This window comes from Chlamydotis macqueenii, chromosome 16 (genome assembly GCF_036417535.1).
Source record: "Chlamydotis macqueenii isolate bChlMac1 chromosome 16, bChlMac1.mat, whole genome shotgun sequence".
Lineage (NCBI taxonomy): Eukaryota > Metazoa > Chordata > Aves > Otidiformes > Otididae > Chlamydotis > Chlamydotis macqueenii.
In genome coordinates this window covers 15,441,776-15,466,492 of record NC_141571.1, presented here as the reverse complement: position 1 = coordinate 15,466,492, position 24,717 = coordinate 15,441,776, and the positions used below count along the sequence as shown (strand labels likewise).

At 53.4% G+C, this 24,717-nt stretch overlaps 2 protein-coding genes across 7 annotated transcripts; both read right to left on the bottom strand.

Annotated features, from left to right (window-relative positions):
• Positions 1 to 470: 470 nt before the first annotated feature.
• Positions 471 to 11,445, bottom strand: LOC104481450 (sodium-dependent lysophosphatidylcholine symporter 1-like). 6 transcript variants are annotated; one of them, XM_086760440.1, is made up of 15 exons: positions 10,210 to 11,445; positions 7,612 to 7,731; positions 7,172 to 7,296; positions 6,361 to 6,493; positions 5,870 to 5,948; positions 5,292 to 5,449; positions 5,110 to 5,200; positions 4,525 to 4,646; positions 4,330 to 4,413; positions 4,065 to 4,148; positions 3,454 to 3,566; positions 2,858 to 3,001; positions 2,401 to 2,577; positions 2,120 to 2,166; positions 471 to 868 (listed from the first exon to the last, which is right to left on the bottom strand). In XM_086760440.1, exons 1-14 carry the CDS (start codon positions 10,294 to 10,296, stop codon positions 2,136 to 2,138), a joined length of 1,548 nt encoding a protein of 515 aa, XP_086616566.1. In that variant the 5' UTR covers positions 10,297 to 11,445; the 3' UTR covers positions 471 to 868; positions 2,120 to 2,135. The 6 variants fall into 6 exon arrangements, with proteins under 6 accessions (XP_086616566.1, XP_086616567.1, XP_086616568.1 ...); XM_086760441.1 differs by having other exon boundaries at positions 471 to 861; XM_086760442.1 differs by lacking the exon at positions 2,120 to 2,166.
• Positions 11,446 to 18,141: 6,696 nt separating this feature from the next.
• Positions 18,142 to 24,515, bottom strand: NSFL1C (NSFL1 cofactor). Its single transcript, XM_086760854.1, has 9 exons — positions 24,404 to 24,515; positions 23,480 to 23,577; positions 22,964 to 23,038; positions 21,627 to 21,792; positions 21,184 to 21,276; positions 20,444 to 20,553; positions 19,872 to 20,009; positions 19,558 to 19,722; positions 18,142 to 18,539 (listed from the first exon to the last, which is right to left on the bottom strand). Exons 1-9 carry the CDS (start codon positions 24,503 to 24,505, stop codon positions 18,377 to 18,379), a joined length of 1,110 nt encoding a protein of 369 aa, XP_086616980.1. The 5' UTR covers positions 24,506 to 24,515; the 3' UTR covers positions 18,142 to 18,376.
• Between the last annotated feature and the right edge of the window lie 202 nt (positions 24,516 to 24,717).

Below are 24,717 nucleotides of genomic sequence, written 5' to 3'. Positions count from 1 at the left end.
TGTCCCCGAGGGAACAGAGGAGTGCCAAGGGCAGCCAAGAGACTAATAAGAAGCCAGTATTTTCAGTAAAGTGCATTAAAATGGGACACAAGAGGATGAGACTTAAAATAACAGATAACGGGATGAAGCAAGTTTTAATTGTTTCTATTCCTTGCTTGCATCTTTTACAAACTGAGATACCGGGGGGGGGGGGGGGTTACTCCCTAGCATAACCTGCTCCTCTCACCAGCAAGCCAGCCCACTGCAACAACCAGGGCTTCAATGGGGCGAGGGGCTCAGCCAGGTTTGACCACCCCTCACTGCTTAGGGTCCATCTGGTCGAGACCCAGGAAAGGTTCAGGTTGGATTCTGGTGTCTAAACTCTGGAGAAAGCACAGAGGCTTGAAAACAAGTGAATTCTGCCCAAACTGCTCCCTGCGCTCTCGATCATCTGCTGACAGAACTCGCAAAATAAGAAATACCAAAAGGGAAAAGCGTGACCATTCAGGTTTAATAATGTAAAAAGTAAATGGGGCAATATTTGATAGACAGAAGCACCAGCCCGGGCAGCAGCGGGGCTGGCAGGCACTGCGCACACCAGCAGCAGCTCCCTGCTCTGCGTTGGGTCTGGTCCCACGCTGCAGCAGCCCGTGGCCTGTTCCCGGCCCCCGCTGCAGGCTGGGAGCTCCACAAGCCCACCCCTCTGTCCCAGGGGGTGCATGCGTTTGAAGATAACTCATGCTTTCTGCAGGATTTTAAACTCTCAGCAATCTGAGTGTTTCCTCGATGCTCACAGGCACTCTGAGCAGCAAGGCTGAAAGCAGCGCGGTGGCAGAAGGCGATGCAGCCCAACACCTGACCATGGCCTTAGTCAGGAGCATCCTTTACACTCCAGAAAACAAAAGAACAAAAAAAAAGAAGAAAAAAAGAGCGCCTTTGTGCATCTGAGAATTGTTCTGAATCCGGCCTGCTGCAAGGATCCTGCAGGTGCCCTGACGCAGCTCTAAAACACGATCTCCCCCACTGATCGCAAGGTTGCACCACAAGACTTAAGGCTTCAAATTAATTCAGTGCACAACTGGGGAGCAATTTGCTCAGATCCTGCCAGTGTGCACCAGACTGGAGAGCTGCAAGGTCAACCAACGGTCAGACACAGCCCTAGCCCTAAAAATAACCAGCCTCACGCTCTGCCTCTGCACAAGGCTGAGCACAGCTCAGCACCACCAGCCACAAAATGGCTGATTCCTCCTCTCTCCCCCACCGCTGCCCCCTCCCTGTTGCCAGGAGAGACGTGGGGGTGCCGAGCAGCTCTCGCAAGATGCTGCTGGGGGAGATCCAGCAATGGCCTACGATTTAAAAGCGACTCAGCTCTTCTTGACATGCATTTGACACTTCTGCCATAACCTCCCAACCTGGCAAAAAGCAGGACAAGCTGCCAGAAACCCCTCCAGCTGCCTGACCGGAGGCAGCGCAGCCCATTCCTGCAGCCCCTTGCGCTGAGAAGCTCCTGGTGCCCCAGAAGTGATTCAGCCAACAAGGCCCATGCAGATGGACAGAGCTGGCTCCGCCACCCTGCTGCCAGGTGTCACGCTTTAAAACACTGCTGGCTTGAACTTCACCCTTGTTCAAAGAAATTCTAAACCCTTCCCTGTGAAAGGGCAGCCTAAGCACAAAGACATGCACTGTCTCAGCAGTATTTTTCCTAAAAACCGGTCAAAAAGAGTTTCCTCTCAAAAACAATCGCTGTGTTCTTTGTGCATGCTTTCCCACAAGGTTAAGTGACACCTCTGTGCCCCAGCGTGCGAGTGCACCGCTCCGGGCTGGCGAGGGCCCTTCCTCCCCGGCACCGCAGTCTCTCCCAAGAGGAAAGCGTGGATCTGCCTTGCCCAGATCTGTCGGGACCTGCGAACAGACTAGCGAGGCCAAGCCCTGCAGAAAGCAGCTCTGGTGAGGTGGCAGGGCTGGGGCTGCAGCAGGACCCCCTCCCCGTCCTGTGCCCGCCAGCTGGGAGAGGAAGGGGGTCAGGATACAAAACAGGCCTTTGGGACAGCGAACAGGAAACAACAGGAAGCAATGACTTTCCCTGCCAGCAGCACATCCTGACAGCGCAGCAAATCCGTGTCCTTCCCGATGAACTCACCACTTCAGCCCTGGATTTACTCTCTGCTGCCGTGCTGTACCTGGTGCCTGTTAAAAGGCCCACGAGCACTTATGAAATCTGGGGTGAAGTCAGCAGCCACCCAAATATCCCCAAGCCCTTTGGGAAATGCCCCCCTGGAGAGGATCGTGGCCCAACCACGGGGAGCTGGACCGGACAGACGCAGTCCCTCCCCTGTACAACTTTTCTGTGTCCGGCTAGGACTAAGGCAGACCCCTGATCAGTGCTACGTGACCCGAATCCTTCAGGGAGCTCCAATTTACCCCATTGCCTCCATCTCCAATCTCATCTGTTTCCTCCTTTCCTCGTGGATGGGATGGAGGCAGAAGATTATTATGGCAATGAGCAGCAGGCTGATTGGGACCGGGGCCATGAGAAGCTGCAGGGCGAGGACGACGGAGGGGTTGTAGGTGCAGTCTCCAGCACGGTAACCTGCAAAACTGAAGAGCAGAACCGTTTTCCTTCCCCCAGCCCCACCGGGCCACCCCAGAAAGGCAAGCAGGCACCTCTGTCACTCTTCTCTAAAGTCTGGTATCAGAGGCCCAGTCTGGGGGAATTCCCACTCCTTTCTGCTCCTCTTGCTCCCAGGAGATGTTGGAAAGACAAATTTGGATACCCCTGTGACTCATTCCAGCATCTCTTAGCGATGCTCTAGAAAACAGCAATGGAAAGTGCCTGTGCTGGGCTGACAAAGCAGGGGAGGTCGCGCTCAGGCCTTACTGTAAACTCAGTGTCGATATTCCCACAGCAAGGCCTCCTGCAAACTTGTTGAAGAAGATGTAAAACGAGTAGAAGAGAGCCTCCAGGTTGAGGGAGCCGGGGTTCCTCAGCATGAAGTCGTCCACCGTATCTGGCAGCATGGACCTGGGGAGAGACAGCCCCACAGATGTGTTGGTGACACCCACGCCAAGCTGAACTCAGCTGCAGCCGCTCCAGGCCTCCCCAAGCAGCAGAGAGAGACAGAAACCCCTTGCAGAACTCCTCGCTGGAGACAGTTTTGTGCCTGTCCTCTGCCTTGGGCAGAGAGCATCTTATGGAGAGTGTGAGGCAGCTGCTTCAGAAGAAGAGAAGAAAAACAGCGCCTTGCGCAATGACCTGCATCTTGCTGCTGAACCCGAACGCAGACTGAACGATGCTGCTGCGGGACCGTGTATCACATCCACATCCCTCCCAGTCCCAGCTCCACGTGTCCCTCTGCAGTCCAAAAGCTGCCATATTGAGCAAACAGGCAGCCTTGGCACACCGTGAGTGGTGCTTTCCCCAAAACCTTCCCCGCCTTCCTGCCTGACAGGCGGCTCGGAGGTGCCTCTGCTCACCATGGTAAAAGGTAGAGCACCGCCATGCTGCAGCCTGCCAGGATCACCAGGAAGATGAAGGCTGGGAAGTTGTGCATCACCTGGGTGGTGGCTACCAGGGCTGGGATGATCAGCTGCAGCAGTGAGAGGAAGAGAAACCAAAGCACAATGGGCCCTTTCTGCTGCTCACAGCCAGCTTGCGCCCATCTGCCCAAAGGCCGTGCTCCCCCCTTCCCCACAGATTTCCTAAACAGAACTGCTCCTGTCCCCTGTGCAGCGCAGCTCACCAGATCTGCAGCCACAGCGTCTCAGAGCCCCAGAGCCCGAGCCCTTGGGTGGGTGATATTGAAACAAAACAAAATCATTTCCCCACCATCCCAGAGACAGTCCCTCAGCTTCCCTGCACCTCACTGCAAAGCTCTGCGAAGCCACCAGCAGTGGCTAGAGAGAAGGACGTGTAGAGCCATCAGCTACTGGCTTGTTCCGGGTCACCTGCAGTGCAGGGGACACTGTGCTCAGGGCCCCCCTTAGCCCCCAGCCACCTCTTCTCCCCAGACACCATGAGCATCTGGGGGAAGGGTGTCCCCTCGCAGGGCTTCTCAGTCCACAGCCACAGCCGCGGGCAAACTCACTGCCAGGCCCAGCGACGCTGCTGTTTTCTTCCCAAATCGGCCCAGAAACCACTGCCAAAAGGGAACAGAGAGGGAAGCTGTGACCTGAGGAGAGAACCAAAGGAGAGTCTCAGCAATGCCCCCCAGCTCTGCCTGGGTGACGTCCTTGCTGATGGGCAGAAGCAGCAGCGCGTGACTCCAGGAGGCTGAGCTGCCCGTGCTCGAGGGCTGGGGTGGCCCAGGGGTCAGCCCCTCCACCAGGAAGGTCTGCCTGGGGCTCACTTACCAACATGATAAGCACTAAATGCTGGAACTTCCCCGCCAACCCCGCAGCGTGAGTACAGAAAAAGGCAAAGATCCCCTGTGTGATCTGGGAAAGCAACATGGAGATGTTCGTGGCTGGGGGTCCCGAGTTCACTGGCTGGATAAGTTGCCCAGACATGTCATCCCCCAGGTTCTTCTGCTACAGCAGGTCTCGCACCTGGAAGGCCAGGGATGCAAAAAGGAAGCCACAGAGCAGCTGGATGTAGGGCTTGTGTCCCATTATCATCCTCAGGCAGCTGGCGAAGGGCAGCTCAACTTTCCCCAGGGGGCTGAGGGGCCCTGAGAGGAGAGACAGCAGGGCTGGCACTGGAGCTGCCAGAGCAAGCGCCATGGGGTGGGAGGCGCAGAGACAAGACCCGTGGTGTCGGCTACAGGTAGGATTTTGCCTCTGCCCTGCGCGCTGGGGGCTGGCCTGCGCAGCTCCACAGGCTGAGCATTGGCCAGACCCGCTCAGTGCGAAGCGGCGAGCTGCAGACCCTGTCCCAGGCCCACGGCAGCTCCCAGGCAGCCAGAGCCTTCCTTCCTCCACAGCATCTCCCCTCTCCGCGGGAGCAAGTCGCTGCCAGCGCAAGCTGAGGAGGGTCTCTGTATCTGTGTGTGTTGTGTTCCTGAGCCCCACACCCGGAGAGCCATCCCCTCTTTAGGCACCCAGCTCCCTCCGCCTCATATCTTCCTCTGCAACCCCATCCTCACCACCTGGTGCCACTGGGCACCCTCCAAATTGCATCTAAACGGACCTTACCAGGCTGCTCCCTGACTCCAAGGATGAGAATCAGACAGGACAGGATATAGATTGAGCCCAGGAGCAAGGATGCAAATACATAGGCCCTACGCTGGAAAACAAGAGCCGGTGCACAGTGACAGTGTGGGTACCACGCACGGAGCACGGCCAGCAGCGCCTGCCCCAGAGAGGCCAGCCCTTACCGTGTTCTCCAGAGAGTCCGTGAGGCTGTAGGTGCTGGTGTTGTGCAGGGTCTCGTTCGACACGTGACAGCTGCTCGTCATGTGGGCATGGTAACGGCCTACAATCTGTCCCTGGATCCCTGACCCGAGGAGCGTGCTGAACACCTCCACCCCCATTCCTGCCAGGGTGACCAGGAGAGAAGCCTCAGTCCCGCTCCCTGGCTGATGGGACACATCCCTCAGACCAGGCAGGAGACCAGCTTTGGGAATGGAATTGGAGGCACCAACATCCAGAGCTGCTGCAGAAGCGACTTGCTGTTTCTACCTGCTCTGATTTTTTCCTTTGGCTCCAGCAGAAATGCTCTAATGTTTGGAACCAATAAATCTGAGTCCTGGTTTCCCTAGGGATGATACAGACCTAAGAAATGTTTCTACGGGTAGATTCTTTGCAGAAGATGACGCTGGTCTCATCCACATCCCTGGTATACCCCATCCACTCTGCAGCCCGATCAAAGCCAGAGGAACTTACTGACCTCTCCTCTGGGGAGGGTCTCTGAGGAACGCAGGCAGAGCGGGGTTGCAGGGGCACAGACACTTACTGTAGGCAGTGGCTGAGTCACGGTCCCTCTGGGTTCCTCCCAGGAACATTGTCAAGGAAGAGTACGGCACGTGGTGGCACTAGGGAGAGCACAGTGCAAACACAGCTCCGGCTGCTGCTTCCCTGGCCGTGACTCCCCTCGTCTCGACGCGCAGCAGCTAATCTGCCTTCTGTGTCACCCCTGCACACTTCACCCTCTTCTGTGATTTGCTCTGTTCCCACAAACCAGTGACGGAGAAGTTCACATCACCGAATACAGGCATACCGCTGAATCCCCAGCATTAAATCGCACCACCCATCTCTCCATCCCTGCAGGCGTGCTCTGCGCCATCCCGCATCCCTCACCACTCCCCAGCTAAACCTCTCCCAGATTCCACTCCCGGGCCCTTGCTGGAGAGACTGGGGCTGGGACTCCCCAGCTGAACGCGTCCCCGTCCCTTGCAGTTTAGGATGATGTGTAGGATGGTCAGCCCCAGGCACCGTGTTCCTTACAGTCATGCAAGTCTGGAAGAAGCTGTACATGAACAGGTGCCACAGGAATTTCAGGGAGGCGGGGGTGGCATCCGAGAGGGTGGACCACATCATGCAGTAGCAGAGCACCCCGAACGGCGTGGAGCATGCGATCCTGGGGAGGAAGCAGAGCTGGTCAGACACAGCCCTCAGATAAGGCGGTCACACTTCTCACTGCGCACGCTGAGCCGTGCAGCACAGCCTCTTCCCCACCTTCCAAACCACAGCCCAGCTACTGCAAGATTAAGAACTGCGAGAGGAAGCGGCTTTGCTCAAGTGAGCGTCCATCACTCAGCCTGGGGGGGCCAAATACAAACACTGAGAGAAAAAGTAGTGTCTAGGTTGCCCAACATTTCTTATTCTCTTGCTTAACTACTTCAAGTCCTTGCCCTGCAGCAGAACTTTGGGGGCACCAGTAATGCTCTGGTGCAAGATCTGCCCATGGTTAGAGCCTGGTGGAGAGCTCCTGGCACAGCTGACTACCAAACTCTGTACGTGCCACCACACAGGACTCTCAGAGCACTGAACCCCACAGCCTTCAAAACGTGAGACCTCAGAAACAGCAAGCGTACAAGTTTGCCGAACACTCCACCTCTTCCATCGCAACGACACATGGACCCCACTGCAAGTTACGTTACCTTGAGTGCCCTCATGATGTTAAGGTTTTGTAATTCTCTGTAAGCCGCAATTACATTAAACTCCCAGTAAGGCATCCCAGTTACCTCCTCGTGCTAACACTGAAGGAATTTGAGCCCAGCAAAGATCCATCTGAGGCTCCAGCCCAGACGCTCACCAGGGGATCAGCTTTCCATATTTTCTCCTCGGGCTCTTGCTGACCAGGAAGCCAACAGCAGGGTCAGTAACTGCATCCCAGGCTCTTCCAAGGAAAATGATCAAAGAGGCATGGAATGGCTCCAGCTGGAGGAAAATGGAAACCACAGCTCAAAAGGGAAAGAAGTCCTGGCGAAAAGCTGTGAGCAGGCAGCGCAATGCAGCTCCCTCTAGCCAACGTTTCATCTGCAGGCCCCAGAGACACTCCGAGCGTTGAAATGGCCTGGAATCATCTCCTGCGTGCCCACCACCAATATTTACACCATGCAATTTTGATCCAATTTGAATTCTGATGGGTATTTCCAAGGGCTTTGGCCACCCACCGAACTCCACCCTTGCCCCAGGCTGCTGAGCTTATCCCGAGCCCCTGTGCAGATAACCCCGTCTCACATGGCCACTCACCTGCACAACGTCCAACAGGAAGATCTGGAGGAAGAACCCAAGGGTGTTGCCTGTCATCTGGTAGGGAATGCCCCCCACAGCATAGCAAACCTTTCTGCAGAGCGGCAGTCCTGGCTTCTCCTGCAGCCGAGACAGGGAACAAGCCCACCTGAGAAATAACACGCACCTCTGGCTGACAGCTGGCCTCCAGCCACTGCTCATCCCATCCGCTGGCTTCTCCAAGAGCCATTTAAACCCCGAGTCGTGTCATAACCCCCCACGCCCACTCCAGACACACATACCTGACCTTTGCCTGGACATCAGTCCACCTGACACTCACAAGCAAGGTGGACGTGGCAGTTGGGATGCTGTAGGGTGCTTCCCCATCTGCTGGTAGTTTTGGCGGGTCAGGGCGCAGTGCTTCCTACACGCAGCCTGCCCTGGGGCAGCAGCCTGGCTCCTCAGGTCCTGCTCATCGGTGTTTCGTATTCTTCATAAACCTTCAGGGTCTTTTGCAGAGCCATGCTGAGGGGCTGGGCACACCGACAGCCCCTCTCCTTGCTCCTCCGCATCCACTCCTCCACCAGCCAAAGCCCCAAGCCAGGAACTGCTCAGCGGGCATCTGTCTCATTTGCTTGTCTTGGGCTTGTCTTGTCACCAGGGCCACATCCCTGGTGTTCCGCCTGGATTCTCCTCGGAGGCATGTCTGCATGAGATCCCAGGCTGCTAATGTAAGTGAGATACCTGTCTAACACCAGACACAGAGCTATCTGCCGAGCTGCTCTAACTTTGGCCTTTCCTCTTCTGCCGAGCCAGAATCCAGTTGTTCAAGTTCTTTAATATTAAAAAGTACAAATTGCATCAGGCCTGAAGTGGCTGCAATGGAGGCAGTCTGAGGAGAGAGACTGCAGAGGCCAAAGCCCAGAGGATTTCTATAGATCAACAGGGAGAGCACAAGGAGCGTTTCAGCGCGCAGGAAAAGGGCTGATGGCAAAGCCTCTGTTTTATTTGGATGTGGTTCGCTTCAATAAATACATACCAAGCCTCAAGCATCTGGCAAATTCCCAGAGGCAACCTACAGCATGGACTACCTCCCAGCCCCAAAATGAACTTGCTGTCTAGCATGATACACCTCTGCATCACACAGGACCGGGAGTGTCCTGCAGAACGCAGGGAGAGACACATAGAGAGCAGACCGCCCGTCCGGGCTCAGCTTTCCACCTGGCTGAAGCAGCACGTGGCCTTGGCCACAGCTCGGCTTCCTACGAGCAGACCACCGCTCGAGGCCATTTCTGTTGGGGCAGGGCGAGCTGCGGTGGGGTCGCAGTGCAGATGCTGACCTCCCACCTCAGCACAAGCTGCCTTGGATGAAGCTCAGCGCTAACACGTTTGTCAGCATCTTGTTCCTGGTCTACACCACATTTTGGCTTTCCCAATCACCGAGCAGCTCCAGAGCAGCGCAGAGTGCGGCAGGCAGGTTGCTGCTCCGCACCCAAAAAATACACAGCCCTTTCTGGAAAGATGCGGAAGGCTCCCTTGCTCACGCAGGGCAGACAGCTGTCCCAGGCGACAGGCCTGGTCCAGACACGGCTATCAAAGGCTGAGAGCTCCCCCAGTAAGAGCTCTGCAGAAAAGCGGCATGAGGAGGGATGAGTGCTTGGCACAGAGGCAGCTGTGCAGGAGGCTGGGCTGAGGGACCGGCTACAGGGTCCCATCCACAGCTGGGTAAAAGGGAAACCAAGTCAGGGATCACTTCAAATTCCCACTTGCCCTCGTCCCTCGTGGGGTGAGGGAGTAACCTGCCGGGTCCCCAGCCTGGGGATGGAGCCGGCTTGCAGTGCCGCTAATGTCAGCCGAGCTGACAGCCACCTGGGAGGGTGACAGACCTTCATTGTAACGGTACAGGGAGCAGCTTCCCAAAACACAGGCACAATCCCAAAACACAGCGTTCCAGAAGGCACCAAGTGCCTTTCCTTTATGCAGCCATTAGCAAGAGCTCCTCCACCGCCCACACCAAGAGGCACGGACACTGCTGTGCCCAGCAGTGGAGGGCCCAGCCTCTTCCTGCACACCAGGGGAGCAGAGTGCCTGCCTTCCTCATGCTAGGTAACCTCAGCAGCCTGCTGATGCTTCTCAGCTCCTGGTCCCAGTTTACTTTTTGCTTTTTGCAGCACACAGTGAGAGTCAAGTCCCTTGTACTTCCAATTGCAGACCAGCCTTGTCCCGCAGGGATGGCTGAAGCACCAGGCTTGCACCACCGCTGAGGAGCACTTACTCATACCACATCATGGTTCCACAGCAGTTCTATTTCTGAAATAGCAAAGGCATTCCTCTCAGCTGTAGGGTTTTGTCGCAGCTTTTGTTCCCTTTATGCTCTCAGCAGGTAGGACAGCGCTCTGCACATCTCTGCCCATTTCACAGCTACAACAAAACGCAGAGCCGTGCTTTAACAATGTGTTCTCCAGCTTGAGTCATAAACACTTCGAAACACCCCCACAACTTGCGGCTGCTCAATCCGGGTAGGCTCTGCGTGGGTGTGCACGCTTGCGAGGGGCAGCATGCACGTGTGAAATGCATTTCTGTGTGTGACACAGCAACGCCCTGGGACACTGATCTTACCTCTCTGCAGACCACTCTCCTCTGAGGGAGAGCTTCTTCCTGGGTTAACCTGTGCAGCTCAGCACCTTCATGACCATCTGGAAGCATGACTGCAGACACAAACGTGTCCTCCAGCAGTACGTGGCACGGAAGCAGAAGCGTCCTCACCGAGGGTTAGGAAGAAGTTGCCTCATATGTCAAAGAATGCACCGCAGGCGCAGATCAGAGCTGGATGGAGATTTGGCAAGTGAAAATACCATATCTGCAGGGCCCCAGGACCTGATGGAGAGGAAGTGACCGACCCTGAAGGAGGAGCATGGCCAGACCCTGCCCACGGAAGCAGGGCTCACAGTGCAGCATATATTTGGGGCAGTAGCTCCCACGCTCTCTGCAGTCATGTGGAGAAATCCAGTGCTTTTCAAAGGTCAAGCTGGGTCCAGCACTTCGTCCCCATCCCGGGGCTGCTGCCACACTGACATCTTGGGAGTGTGGAGAAGTCCTTTGCTGGAGCTCCAGACCACTGCAGGAACACGCTCGAGCCACCCAAGACTCCTGCATCAGCACCAGCAACCACCAGCTGCAAAGATCCAGCATGCGAAACCCAGCGCGGGCAACTGGAGTTGGCTGGAGCAGCCTGGGAGAGGGCAGCAGGAGCAGGCAGGTTCTTGCCCTGGGTCACTGTCTGACAAACCCTTCTCTCCCAAAGCTGTCCAGGAAGACCTGGAGCTCAGCTCTGGCTCCTTATTCAGGGCTGCGGAAACCCCTTTCCCCGTTGCTTTGCCCTCTCCTTAATGGGTGCAAGGTGTTGGCACTGCCCTAGCCCAGCACGTACGTCACGGAGAGCAGGAGGCCTGGGGTACCTTTTCCTTGCTCTGTGAAGCGAGATCTGCAATTACCAACCTCTTTCAGTCTGTGAGCTCCTGAGAGATCTCCCACAGCAATGCAGACCCCACACAGTACGTTTTAGCCTACTGACAAAAATGTGCTCTTTGTGGTCCCCTTTCACAGACCCTTCATCACCCACGGAGCCCAGCAAACCAAAAATTACTCCTACATTATGAGAGGTAGGAGCCCAGTTACTCAGCGCTGGCTGTGTGGGAGCAGCCGAGTTCCCAAGGCAGCGGTGCTCGCAGCACGCAGCCAGTCACCGTTACAAGCCGGTGGCAAAGCCAAGGCAGAGGAAGAAATCGGCTTCAGAGGACAGAAGGCACACAGCAAAGGGTTGGCGGGAAAGGGATTGCACCACCGCTCTGCCTGTTAATCATTCGTTTGGCACGTCTAGTCTCATCAAGCAGCTCTTTAAAAACAGGCTTCTCCAGCTAAGCAAACTCAGTTAAACTCAGCGTTAAACCCACGTTACTGTCTCTGCCCCACCACCCTTACCCACAAGGAATGCAAGCACCCATTCTGCAAGGTTCGTCACAACGCTGCTAGAAAAACATGTTATCTTCTGCTAAGCCTTGCCTTGTCCAGCAGGGGTTAATCTAAAAAACTCCAATTTTGCAGGCTGAGTTGGTTAATAAGCCACAGCACAAGTGAGTCAGCAGCATCTCTCTTCACTGCTATTTCACTGACATCCCGGATAACAAATACCAATCACTCACGCTGGACCACAGCCAGTGCAGTGGGAGACAAATCCCTGTCTCCCACCAGCATGTCTAAGCAGGCGTTTCTATAAGAAAGCAAAGTACATCTCTCCTCACCCAAGAGGAAAGGGGAAGCTCAAAAGGAAATATAAACCCCTGATTTTTATTTTTTTTTCCTAGGCCATTTCGTACCCACACAGTTCCGTTTGGATGGACACAAGGTACCTTTGGAAACGGTACTCGGCACTTAACCCGCTGGCTCTCTGGCACTCCTTTGCTTTCCAGGTACAAACAGCTGCATTTTCTGCTCGTGTACTAGAAAGCCAACTGGTGACCAGCAGTTACCTCCCAGAGTAGCTGTGCGGCTCTCGCTCCCTGGCTCGTTCAGTGCATAATTATCTTCAACACAAAAAACCTTTATTTCTGCTCTGCTCAGATCCTCCCAAAGCCTTTTGTCATGTTCCTCAGTGCCCTGCAGACAACAGCATCACCCGTTGCGTCTAGACAGGACACGATTGCTAGTGCAGCACCGGGAGCCCTCAGCCCCTCTGTGTGAGAGCAGGTTTCAGCTTGGTGCTGGAAAGGTAAATTTTGGTGAAATCTCGCTGTTAATTGCTGCTATGCACTGGGCTGCTTGCTGCAGGTAATGAGCTTTCTAATAACACCGTGTGCCCGGGTCTGAAACCTAACCACACCAGCTCTCTGTATGCTGTGCACACCAAGGGACTGGGGCGAAAGGATGATGCCTCCATCACCGTGCTGATTTTTTGCTACCAGCTGCTTAGAAATTGGTTTTGAAGGAACAGAGCAAGAACTCAGCAGCACTGCAGTTACAGCCACTTTTCTGTCGCACAAGTCCTCAGGAAAAGGCTCAGAGAAGCCAAAGCTCTGCAGTTTAAGAAACAAGGTCGTGTTGGAGTATTACTCACTGCAAAGGAAAGGTCCCTTCCCCAAAACCCCCTTCTCCACCGCAGGAGTGTAAGATCTTATCTCTCAAGGCAGCACAGGCTCCGGAACGTGTGACAGAAACAGCTCCAGTCCCAGCCGTGCCAGCAGAACAGCTTTACTCAGGGTGCTGTGACCTAGAGACGGGCTGCTCAGGCAAGGGAGCCCCATTGAAAAAAAAAAAAGAAAAAAGAAAAAAAAGTCATCTAAAGCCAGCAAATGTGAAATTTTTTGGCACAGAAACAAGCAGCAGCATTTGGATACATTCCACTAGCAAGTCCTGCGAAGGTTTACCCCTCGACTGCTCCAAGCAGAGCCAGTGGCTCTCGTGTTCCCCGTGGCACAGCTGCCTTCTCTTGGTGGAATGGGAGCCGTGACTTCAGCCACCGAGATGGACGAGGAAGGGCTGTTGCCACTGTAGGCCCCGTTTGGCAATAAAGAGTTAATTTAATGAGGAGTCACAAAACGTACCTGAGTAAATAAGAACATCTGGAATTTATTCAGGAACTCCCAGTGCTGGGACAGGCCGGCTCCGTGCAGACAAGACAGAACAGCAAATAAGATAAGCATTTAGGAATGCAGTAAATAAGTCAGAAAATGATAAAATAGTAAATCGAGAGGTGCTTGACAGACACAGGAGCTGTTCAGCTGCCAAAGATGTGGGCCTGTTGCACGATTAGTATTACACTGCTTTCTGTAGAAGTGTGTAATTGGGAAACGTGGGGCTCGTTTGGAAAAACTTCTGCTAACGGGTATCTAGAAAGGATTTCTCTTCCCGTTTCTGTGGAACTCCACAGGATCTCTGCCAGCAGCCAGCCTGATCACCTGGCCAGCACTGCAGTAAGCAGCTCCCTTGGTTTAGACAGCGTGCGTTTGCTTACTTCTTCCATCGGCATTGCCGTAGCAGCCCAGTTCGCACTTCGGCAGCAGCCAGCAATGAAAATCCCCAAGCAGTCTGCAGTGACACACACTCCACCAACTCCCAGAGCCGCTCACCGCCGTCATGCCCGCCGTGCGTGTTTATGCCACGTGGTACAGCATGTGCATTATTTACCGGAGGCAGGAGACATGAAGCTGAACTCTCAGCAGGCATCAACTACTGGAAGGCTTTTCTCCTTCCTAAAGTCAAGTGAAACTGCCTAACACACACCACGAAAGCTGGCAGGGCGGTCATACCCCATTAACAAGGGCTGCAGGTGAGAAGCGGCAGCTCTGCACGACTCGGCAAGCGAGCGTGCGTGCCATGGCTAATTCCCTTCACGCTAGGCAGAGCACTGAAGCGGACATTCATTGCCACTGTGCCTGAGGTCAGGTACAGAAGCACGCAGCTCGGAGACGTCTGGTCTGAGTCTCCATGTGTGACAGGAGCTTACGGCTTTTCTTTCAGCAGGGACTCGGCTGGGTGGCCAGGAAAGCGCCCCTGGCAGCAGGCACAGCCAAGAACTGCTGGCGCCAGCTTCCCAGCTCTGCCTGGCGTGACTGTCAGACGCCCTTCCTTGGATGATGGCAGGTGTTTACCGTACAAACACCAATGGAAACCCACAACTTTGTTGCTAAATTAAATCTGTCATTTAAAATTACCCATCTCATCTATAAACATTCTGGTTCACCAACAGAAATTAGACCGTTCAGAAGCAGTAAGGGGGTACGACTCTCTTGCTTTCACAAACCAACAGTTCTTCACACGTGCTTACCCAGAGCAGCAAACTCCTGAACAGACACAAGCTCCTGCCCAAGGATTAACGCAGATATCACAGGTCCTCCCCTCGTGGTGGTGGGCTTCGAAGAAAGCCGTAAGCATCTCGTTTTATGGGACTATGACACCAATCGCCCAGGCCAGTTTTCCACTGTAACTACAGAGTCAGAAGAAACATCAGCTCAAGGCCCTTTTTCTTGATAAGAAAGGATCTGTAAATCAGTGCTGCTTTCAAAGGAAAAACCTCCTGACTGGACTTCTGAAGAACAGGAGCAGACCATGCAAGAAGCATGGACCAGGAAACATCTCATGGCAAAAGCAGCGTTACAGAGAGGAGGTAAAGTTCCCAGGAAATGGTGCAAACCAGAATTTTGTGAGGAAATGCTATCAGAAAACACAGGAACTAAGTCTTAGCAACAAGGATATGTGAAAAGGAAGAAGAGGAAACAACGAACTCCGTATGAAGGGAAAAAAATCAAGGAAGTCCTACAATTACCAGTCTGAGAAAGGGAAAACTTAAAATACAGCACTTGGAAAAAACTCAAAGACAGTGAGAGACAACAGCCCCAGATAGGAGAGCACAGTCGTAAAACTGGGCTGTATCTTATCATACAGAAGTTGAAAAGAAGCGAGCTTTCACACGAGACTTGGAGCACTGCCTTAACACCAGTGTCAAAGGCCAGAAAGACAGGCAAGACTCCCTTGTGGAGGGAACAATCAGAGAGAAAAAAAAATAATTTTAAAGGGAAACAATTCTCTGTGCAAAGGAGGAAAAGACACTTTTTCCACAGGCATAAGCGTCAGTCTTAGAAAAGCCCAGTCTCAGCCTATGACTCTGTTAGACCAAAGAAGTGCAATGATACAAGAAGATTTTACTACAGAGAAAGTCAAGTAAATTTGCTAACAACCATCAGAAACTACAGGCGCGTCAGAAACGAGCGTTTACGTTCCTGCAGGGGCACGTCAAACACCAAAGAGCTGCACAAGTGACAGCGAAGGTGATTTTCTTTACCAAATCAAGCTCTTTCCACCACCTCTCTTTTTCCCGTTACGGTATATTATCCTTTCCCTGTTAATTAGCCTGGCTGCCATTTTTGCTTTATAGCTTATTTTATAGTGAAACATTCCACCAGCTCACAGAAGGAGACAGTTTAATTCCGGAGACTGCATGTATGTTGCTTCCAGTTCGTTCTCCGGGCTCTTTTCCCAGCTTTGGAAGAAGATAGGCCTATCTTGGTTACTAACACCACGCCACCGCTCCGCTCCGGCACGCTTCAGATAGCCTGGCGGCAGGGCAGAGCAAATCCTGCTCCCCAGGAGATAAGGACTGCTTACTTACAAAAAACAAAAACCAGAGGAAGGAGTGGGCAGCGGTGTCCCAGAGGGGCTTGCAGATGCAGGAGCACAAGGCAGTGCTCCTCATAGACAGCGGGGAGCTGGTGGAGTTGCTCAGCAGAAGCCTTCGAGGTGGAGAGCGGCTTCTCTGCAGCACTGCCACCCTCCGGCCCAGGGGAAAAATTCCCTTTTCTTGGCAGAGAAACATCTCTGAGCCCAGAAACCCCTCTGAATTTAGCACGTTTCCGTCCCATTGGCAAGGAGAGAGCGGAGAGGAAACCTGGATGTGAAACTTCCCATGGCTGAGCAGAATCTACGCAACAAAATCCTTGGTGTCGGCAGCTAGGGAAGTTGCTGTCTAGCTGCCAACCCTCATTTAATTTTGGGGAACCAATGTGGCCAGCTCATCCAGCCAGAGACACCAGCTAGTCATGACCTCAGTCCTCGGATCCCTCCAGCTAACCGAGGCAGAAGGAGGAGACACGCAATTTGTACTACTCCTGTTAGATAAACTTTGTGTCTGGCTCTAGGGGTGCATCCTGTCCAGCACTCTGGGAGATGTCCCAGGTCCCCAAAATGACACGTGGAGAAGATCAGGACACAATAATTCCTCCAATAAACAATTAAAAATGAGTGACTTCCCACAAGGCAGCTGTGACTATATTTACCTCAGAGGGAAATCCCCATTTGGAATTCTCTTTGTACTGGTTCACACTGATGACTACGTGGTCATGTTGCATGCAGGCAAACCTCAAGTTCACCTGTCAAGAAAAAAAAACTACTTTAAAATGCTGCTGAGATTTTAAATATCATTTAGCTGAAGGCAGCTGAGCACCGGGAAGCCTGCTGGCAGGGCAACCCAGAGCGGTAAGAGCAGACATCCGCATGCGCACCACCCAAAATACGAGAACAGGTAGCCGTGATTAGAAAGGGTCAAACACTGTTTTCCTATTTTGCGGGCTTTTAATGGCAATTTTCACAATAATTTACAAATCTGCTGTTACGCACATTATGTATCCATTTAGTAATGAAAAATGTAAGTTAATCCAGCTCTCAGTTGAGAAACAGTTGTAAAAATGCCCTTGCTGAGGTCTGGTGTCTACTCCCGCAGTTCTGTATTCACACAGGCAGCCAAGCGAGTTTCTCACGCTGAACCTGTCCAACCTGCTGGCCCTCCCCCAGCCTGCACGTCCCTGCAGCTCCTTCTCTGCTGGAATCGAGGACCTGGAAGCTTCAGCGCTGAGGGGGGTGGACTTACAGCGCAGCAGCCACAAGGCTCCAGCGTGACTAAGGCAGGAAGCAGGCAGCACGCTCCAGCCCTTCGCACAGCAACAACCCAGCCTCTCCCAAAGGGATAGCACTGGTTGCAGCGTGGTTCCCAGTCAGCTGATGTCTGCAGGCCCACGGTTCAGGACAGCTCTGGAGTTCTGCTCTGAAGCCCAGGGCCAGGGTAGGGAGCACGCTGTGGGTCAGTGCAAAGTGCCGTGGCACCCTAGATGGCAACAAGTACGCGTGCCGCTACACCAGCGCTACCAGTCCCTCACTTCTAGGCACAACAAATTCACCCACAGGATTCTGTTCAAAGGAAAGAAAGACACAGAGACCTGAGCCCAAAACACAAACAGCAGAACAGACCAAAGCTGGAGAACTCCAGGTGTTCAGCTATGCCACTCCTCAGCAGAGGAGAGAAAATAAATCAAAGGGTACTACAGCCGTGAGTTTTTCCACCTGAGCTGTTTCCATCATCTCAATAATTCACCTCTCAAAACAAAACTTCCTTTCCAGGAAGATAAACTCTGTTTGCCTTTCACTTTCAGTCACTTCAAGCTGATTCAGCTTTGTGCCTTCTTGGAAAGAAAAAGTCAGCAGCAGGGTTCCTCAGAGAAATGCAATACAGCAAATTAAACCCGCAGTCTGCACCGCCGGAGAAAGTGCAGGCAGAGCAGGAGGGCTCTGCAATGAACCTCCCTAAGAGTTCTGCTGAGGGAAGGAAAGTCAGGACCTTCTCTCCTGAAAAAGCCCAAGAAGAGTGTTAAACCTTGTACCTACACACACACACATCAGACTTTTCCCCACACTGAGCAACAGCTGTTTCAAAGAGACTTCCCCTATGATGCTTTTACAGTAGCGTAACCATTATTCCGACAATCGGATCACCCATTCTCGTACAGTTTATATTTAATGTGCGAAAAGAAAGGGAGCGCTTTGCAGCAGTCCCTGGAGGAGAGGGAAGGGCCAAAAGATCGGGATGAGCAGTTCATTGGCATAAAGAAACTGCTCCCTGGGAGCTCCCTTCCCCCTGACCTTCCTCCCCTCTAAAGAGCGCAGTAACGCAATCCGCAGAGGTAACTGGACTCTTGTGGGAGAATCTGTGGCACAATAGGCTGCAGCTCCTTTCAAAATGGATTCGTTTCGTTTATTTATTTTAAAGTCCACTGATCATCACAAAAAAAAAAACAAAAACAAAAACATGGGAAATGCAACTAAAGAGAAAAAAGTCCAACCAAGACCTAAGAACCCAGAGCTACGAGTAGATGTGAGCCTGTGCGGCACGGCACAGGTGCGCGCACAGGACGAGACGACGCATGCGCGCTGCGGGCAGGCGTGCGGCCAGAGGTGGGTTCCTTTATGTTAACCGCTGAACAATGACAGCGTTGAGCAGGTTGGCTTCCTTCAGGGTTTGGTTCTCATCAGTCAGCTCTTTATTTGGGAAGGTAGTCATGAGGACGAAACTGGTGGCAGCCATCGCTGGCCGGGCATCTACTATGAAGAGCCGGATGTCACGGATCCTGTCCAAAGGGATTAAACACACAAGGGTGATCCCGTTACTGAACATCCTGCAAGAGCACATGGCAACAGCCTAAACTCTCCATTTCCAGAGCATGCAGCCCTGCAGTCGCTGCCCTTGCTTTTCAGCTGACAGGAGAGGCCACAGCCAGACAATCCTGATTTAACCTACTTGTCTGCAGGCTCCTGTTAAGTGAAACGGCACGGGCTGCTTTACAGGGCACAGACTTTCGGCTACCTGTTCTTTTACACCGCCCGACTGGAACACTTCTCTGTCAGGCAGCTATTTGAAATCAAACGCTTCTGAACTCTTCCAGACGAGCAGATTAACGAGCTGCTGGACGCTAGCTGCTCTGAGTGACTCAGCTTATCACGCAGCACAACCTGGATGACCTCAAACTCCCAACAGCAGCAGCACTGGATCTATTTCTTACACCCAACTGTAGTAGTAGTTTTTTGTAACTTTTTGCATCATACTTCCTTCTCTTACAGAAACGAGTATAAACAAATGGCCTCGCTCTCTGAGATCAGGTAGGTGAGAAGGACTTTCAGAGTGAAGTCCGACAAAGCAGCAGGGTGCGTCAGCCAGCTTTGCTCGTCCGAGGGGACCGACCTGCTGTAAGAGCAGCCCTCGGTGCTCCGTTCTGCACAGGGAACAGCCTCGTAGGAAGGTCTGAACCGAGAGAACAACTGAAACTGGTTCCTAATTATCTGACAGCTTCAAAAGCCCTTAGAAAAGATTCCATTTTTTATAGCTGACATTCAAGAAAGTTCCATGGATAATACTGAAGCTCCCAGGTGCAGTACTGGCCACAATCCATCACTACTTGGAAAGCAAATCCTATCCTTCCAACAGTCAACGACTGCCTTAAAACCCCACAGTGCACCCATTCAGAAGGATCCCCAGAGCTCCCTTTAGCAGGCTAGCCAGGATTTTAACATCTGCTCCATCTGTGCACACTTTGCAGTGTCAGTCAGGCCGTCCCAGCTAGTAACCTGTGTTTCCTCTTGCGTTTGTACCTGTGATTGTGGTTAAACTTCTGGACCAGTCGCCCACCATCAGCAAGCCGGATTTGGATGTTGGTGACGGGCTCCGACTCATCGATAGCGATGGCAGAACTGGCTTTGGCTTCATTCTCTGCCTGCTGGGCTGGCGAGCTGGTGCCCATCACCTGGGGCGCGGTGCTGAGAACGGGGAGACACAAGGCGAGCTGTTAACAACCAAACGCCTCACCCGCCCAGCTGCCAGGGCTCCTACCAGGAGACACCAGTGCAAGCTGGAAGTGAGTATTTAGGAGTCAGCACATAGCAAACCAGCACTGCCAGCTTCTCACCTGCCCAGCTTCTGTCCTTCTCCAGTAAAAGCTTTGAAGACACTTTTAGGTTTCACATACTCCTCATCCCGGTGATCCTCCATGTCCAGGTTCACTTGTCCGCCCCGTGCTAACCTGCGCAGCTCTGCCGGGACTTCCCTGCAAAGAGAGCATCCTAAGGCAGCTGCGTGAAGAAGCAAGTCGGGAAAAGTCTGGAGAGAAAGTGCCAGCCATAGGCCTCTGGAATTTCAGGAATCACAGTGAGCTCTTGCTTAACGTACAGGGCAGATGCACACCTGCCCACTAACAGACACAAATGAAAGGTCACTTTTCTCTGGGCCTCACCTGGAATGACGTGATGCACTAGAAATTCTCAGCCCAAATATGAAAGTCTCTTCGTTCACTTCAAACTCTCAAGGCCCCACACAAACTAAGGCTACTTCCCATTTATCTGAAGTGAACATTCAAGTCTGCCCTCTCACAGTTTACCTATTAAGAACCGAGCTCTTCTAAGAAAGCTCAGGTGAAATGTGCCATTGATTCAGTATCCTGAATTCTGTGTTTCAGAAAACAGCTGCTCTTTCACTACATACCCTCTGCGGATATCATCAAGAAACTGGGCATTGGACGGGTCTTGGTAGCTCCTCAGTTCTCCGCTGTCCAGACTGAATCCACTCTTCCAGAGCTTCAGTACAACATGCACCTGCAGCAGCCCCCAAACGAGAATCAGCCTCACTGCAGCATCTTAGTGAGAACAATAACCAGACACAAAACTTTCCAACTGGCAGAGGAATTTCAAGCTGCACCAAATATTCCAGCCGGGTTCCTCTGGGCTGAGGGAAAAACCCAAAGCATCAGCTATGTAACGGTCATGCATCAGTTCCTAGAAGGTGGCACCACAGGCCCCTTTTTGATAAATACGGTTGAAGAGCCAAGAGCGTGCCAGGCAAGGAGCCCAAACCAAGCTCCCACCAAGGCCGACATGGGCATTTGCTCACAAATCAACCATGAGGGAATCCTGCACTGATGCTGTTGGCTCCACACCTCTTCAATGGACAAGGAAAAGTTAATTGCCCAGTGCTCTTTGCATGCTATTTTTCACAATCCACACTTCTATGGAATGCTTGAGTTCTTAATCAAAAGTTAATCAGAAATCTGCTTACCCAAGACCCAAGCATCTACTATTCTCTAATCAGAAACCCCACAAGAAGCAGGATTTCCCGTACTTCTGGCCTCTTCAACTTCTATCAGCCTTCTGGGCTCGCAAGCTGTGTAGTGATAGCAGAAAAGTCCCTCAAGCGATATCTCCAAAACGGAACAGAGAGATACTCACATCCTGAGCGGAGCTCTGTCTCCTCTCTCCCGCCACGTAAGCGGACTCCTCCTCTGGAGTAGCCCCAAGGCGATACCCTCCCCCTGCGAAAGGCTGCAAGAGAGGGGCAGGCAAAGAGGTTAGAGAAGAACACAAACCCCAGACAGCTTTCCTTTCCCCAGCACCGTTACAGATGAAGAGGGGGCTTCATGGTATCAGGAACATCTACTGTCCTGCAGGCACAGGCACCAGCTCGAACAAGTTAATACATGTGGTGCAAGAAAGTGGCTTTTCTCGCCACTGTGACCCGCGAACTACAGCTGCGCTAAGGAAGGAGTCCAGATTTAGCTGTCCTTTGAAGATAATTCCAGGACTCCACGCTGCTAAGCAGCTGCCGCGGTGGGAGCCATAGACATGACAACTGAAACAGGGAACAGAAGGAAGGACAACTCATCACTCCTCACCTTAGGCTTGCTCGTCTCACCACCGCTCCTGGCCGTCCGATCGACTGCCACTGCGCCGTGCTCCTTCGCTCCTTTGAAGAGATCCTCCACCAGCTCATTGGGGCTCTTCTTCCTCGGAGGACCAACGATCTGCTGCCCGCTTCTCTCCGAGCCCCCGGCATAAAACCTAACAGAGAGCAGAGGGCTTCTGGGTAAGACTGGGCCGCTGCTTCTCCAGGAGACACATGCGACGGGACCCAGCAGTCTTCTAGCAGGATCCAGTTCATTTCCGTACAGCTTGGACCTACAAACATCAGCTACTACCAGTGCATCTCCTACTGTAGCCACCTGCAAGTTCCTGTGCTGCAGAGACTTTCTTTTTATGTCAGTGACTGTAAAACCAGCTGTCAATCAATAGCAATAGAGTCATGATAACTCAGATCTAGCAACAGAAACAGTCCAAGCTGACGAGGCCCAGTCTCAAGCGCTAGTACCAGCTGTACTACCAGGCTCAGCAAGACTTCCTGCAACTCTCTGACGGAAGATGGGCAACACCTAGCTGGGATTTTGAGAGAAGGCACGTGTTCGTGCCACACGGAGAGGTCACCACGCGCAGGGCAGACCGGAACTGGAAGCGATGAACGCAGTGCAGTTAAGCACTGCGGGAAGACCGGGTTTCTTACCTTCCAGCTGGCTTTAACACACACAGAGCAAGCTCACACCTGTCTGCAGGAGACCACGCAGTCTGACTACACCGAGCCACCCTAAGATCCACCAGTTCCGCTCCAGTTACCTTGCCTGTTAACCTTAATGGTAGTTAACCACTCACAGCTGACATCGTAGACGACTTTCCCACTAGCATGCCACGTTCCCATTGGAAAGGGGACCTACATTTTTCCTTCCATCTCCATACTCTGCTACGTGACCCTTAAGCAGCACTTAAAAAAACCCCAAAACCAAAACCCAACCAACAAAAAAAAAAAAAACCAAACCAAAACCCTAAGCAGAAACAAAACCAACCCCTGCATTATTCCCACATTGCCGTTCCCTACGGACACAAATGATGATCTGGGCTTTTTTCTGCTCTTAACCTGGGGATTCCACATCCTGCCTCAGGCTTTCTCTCAACAGCACCATTCAGTGATAAAAAGCGGTGCTTCCACGGCCACGCTGAGCGCACGCTCATGCACAGGCTTTGCACTGACCAACTTTTCTGCGCCAAAGCTGAGATTTTTCACCACAGGAATATCGTACTGACTTACATCTGCTTTTTAAAGAAAAAAACTGCACAAGTGGTAAGCCAGCACAGAAGGGCACGGATACACAGAGAGGTTTTAAGTCTTTAAGTGAAAACTTACCGCTGTCCCTCCTCCTCCTCGTCATCATCCTCCTGTGCATGGATGAGGTCTCTGAACGATGTCACTCTGTGGTCACTGCAAAAGTCAGTCAGAGAAGTACGTCAGCCTTGCGACACGCTTCCCCCACAAAAGCAAAAGCTCGGTAACGCAGCAGTTAGGCTGACTCTGTTCTGCTTTTAGAGGCTGATTCAATCTGCTCAAATGAAAGCGTCACCAGCCGAGGGTCTCCTAACCTCAAAGGTAAATCCAGTTTTCCTGAGCAATGAGGCAAGTTGTCCTAACTGATCTTTGGACGAGTTGTGCAATAACATCTGCGCCCTGACGTGTAAATGCTCAGGTTTTCACAATTTCTAGAGAGCCACAAGAGACGAAGCAGATCTAAACACAGAGCTGCTTCTCCTGAAAATTAACACAAATCAATGCTTCAGATAGAGCTTCTGTTTTTATACAGTTTCCCCTGTTGGGTTTACAAGGCGCAGATAAACAGATCGGCCTGAGCTGAAGCTCCCTGCTCACCTGGCTGCAGTGCCTCTGGATATGGAGCTGGGTGTCGGCTGGGGAAGAGTCAGAATGTCCTCATCGCCCCCGTCCTCGTAGAAGCTGGCAAGGGCAATCTGGAAAGGAACAGCAGGAGCTCGTCAGAATGAGAGCAAACATTCCACACACAAGTCACACAGCTGAACTCCCATCGCCCTGGCCCTCTCGAGGCACATCAACGCTAAAGACTCTCCGTGTAATTTCCCCCTTTGGAGGTCGCAGCAAAGACGAGGCTTTGCCAGCTTCTGATGTTTGGCTTTGTTACGGTAGGACGCTCACCGCAAAAGGTTTGCCAGAACACCTTCCCCAACCGGAGGCCCTTATTCTGCAATATTTCTACAGGGGTTATGCTAAAACTACTGTTCAGAAACAGCGGCTTTTGTGCCATCCACAAGTAGGCTCGGAGTTTAACGCAGCCAGGTCGTTTGAGCGGGATGGGAGACAGGAGCGGGTCACAGCGGTGGCCAGTCTCCCCCTCAGTTTGGGGGTGCTGGCACAGCTGCTGACAGTGCAGGCAGCAAAGCACTAAGAACCTCGCAAGGATTCCAGGAAAACCTACGCAAACCCGGCAAAACCCCGGACCCCCCGGTTCCTCGGCCCGGGCGAGAAATCAGCTGTGTTCCAATTAACGAGAGAACCGGGACCGGGCTTCGGCCCCAGCCGGCCCCCGCACCCGCGGCACCGGCTGAACACCACCCTCGCAGCCCAGCGACGGGCCGAGGCCTCGGGAGCGGCCGCCGGGCGGGCCGTGAGCCTGCGGGAGACCGAGCTCCCGGCCCGGCGCTCCCCCCGCGCCCGCGCCACGGCCTCCAGGGCCTCGGCCGCGCCCCGGACCGAGCCCCACTCAGCGGGCCGAGCCGGCGACGAGGAGGGCGGAGGGGAGCGGGGCGGCGGCGGCGCTACCTGCAGATCCCAGCCGGCGGACTCCAGGAAGAAGCGCGCTCGCTCCTCCTCGACGCCGGTCACGGCCACGAACTCCCCCAGCGCCTCCTCCCTGTCCGCCATCTTGCCGCGGTGCAGCACCCAAACCCCGCCGGGCTCCGCGCCGAGCCCCGCCCCGTCCCTCCCCTCCCTGTGTGCGCCGCCAAACCCTCCCGGGCGGAAACACCAGCGAGAGACGCACACCGCCCTGCGCCGTGAACGGCGCCCCCTGGCGGCCCGGCGGTGCCATGCGCCGAGCCCCGGAGCGGGGCAGGTGAGGGGGCTCCGGGGGTGCC

Excerpts from the sequence above, each read along its gene's own strand:
- NSFL1C (XM_086760854.1), bottom strand. The coding sequence starts at position 24,505 with ATGGCGGACAGGGAGGAGGCGCTGGGGGAGTTCGTGGCCGTGACCGGC. Across the intron at positions 23,578-24,403 it reads CCGCCGGCTGGGATCTGCAG|ATTGCCCTTGCCAGCTTCTA; the intron begins GTAGCGCCGCCG and ends GTTCCTTTCCAG. Across the intron at positions 18,540-19,557 it reads AAGTTTAACCACAATCACAG|GATCCGTGACATCCGGCTCT; the intron begins GTACAAACGCAA and ends CCCTTTGGACAG.
- LOC104481450 (XM_086760440.1), bottom strand. The coding sequence starts at position 10,296 with ATGCTTCCAGATGGTCATGAAGGTGCTGAGCTGCACAGGTTAACCCAG. Across the intron at positions 7,297-7,611 it reads TCCTGTTGGACGTTGTGCAG|CTGGAGCCATTCCATGCCTC; the intron begins GTGAGTGGCCAT and ends ATTTTCCTCCAG. Across the intron at positions 3,567-4,064 it reads CAGCGTCGCTGGGCCTGGCA|CTGATCATCCCAGCCCTGGT; the intron begins GTGAGTTTGCCC and ends TCACTGCTGCAG.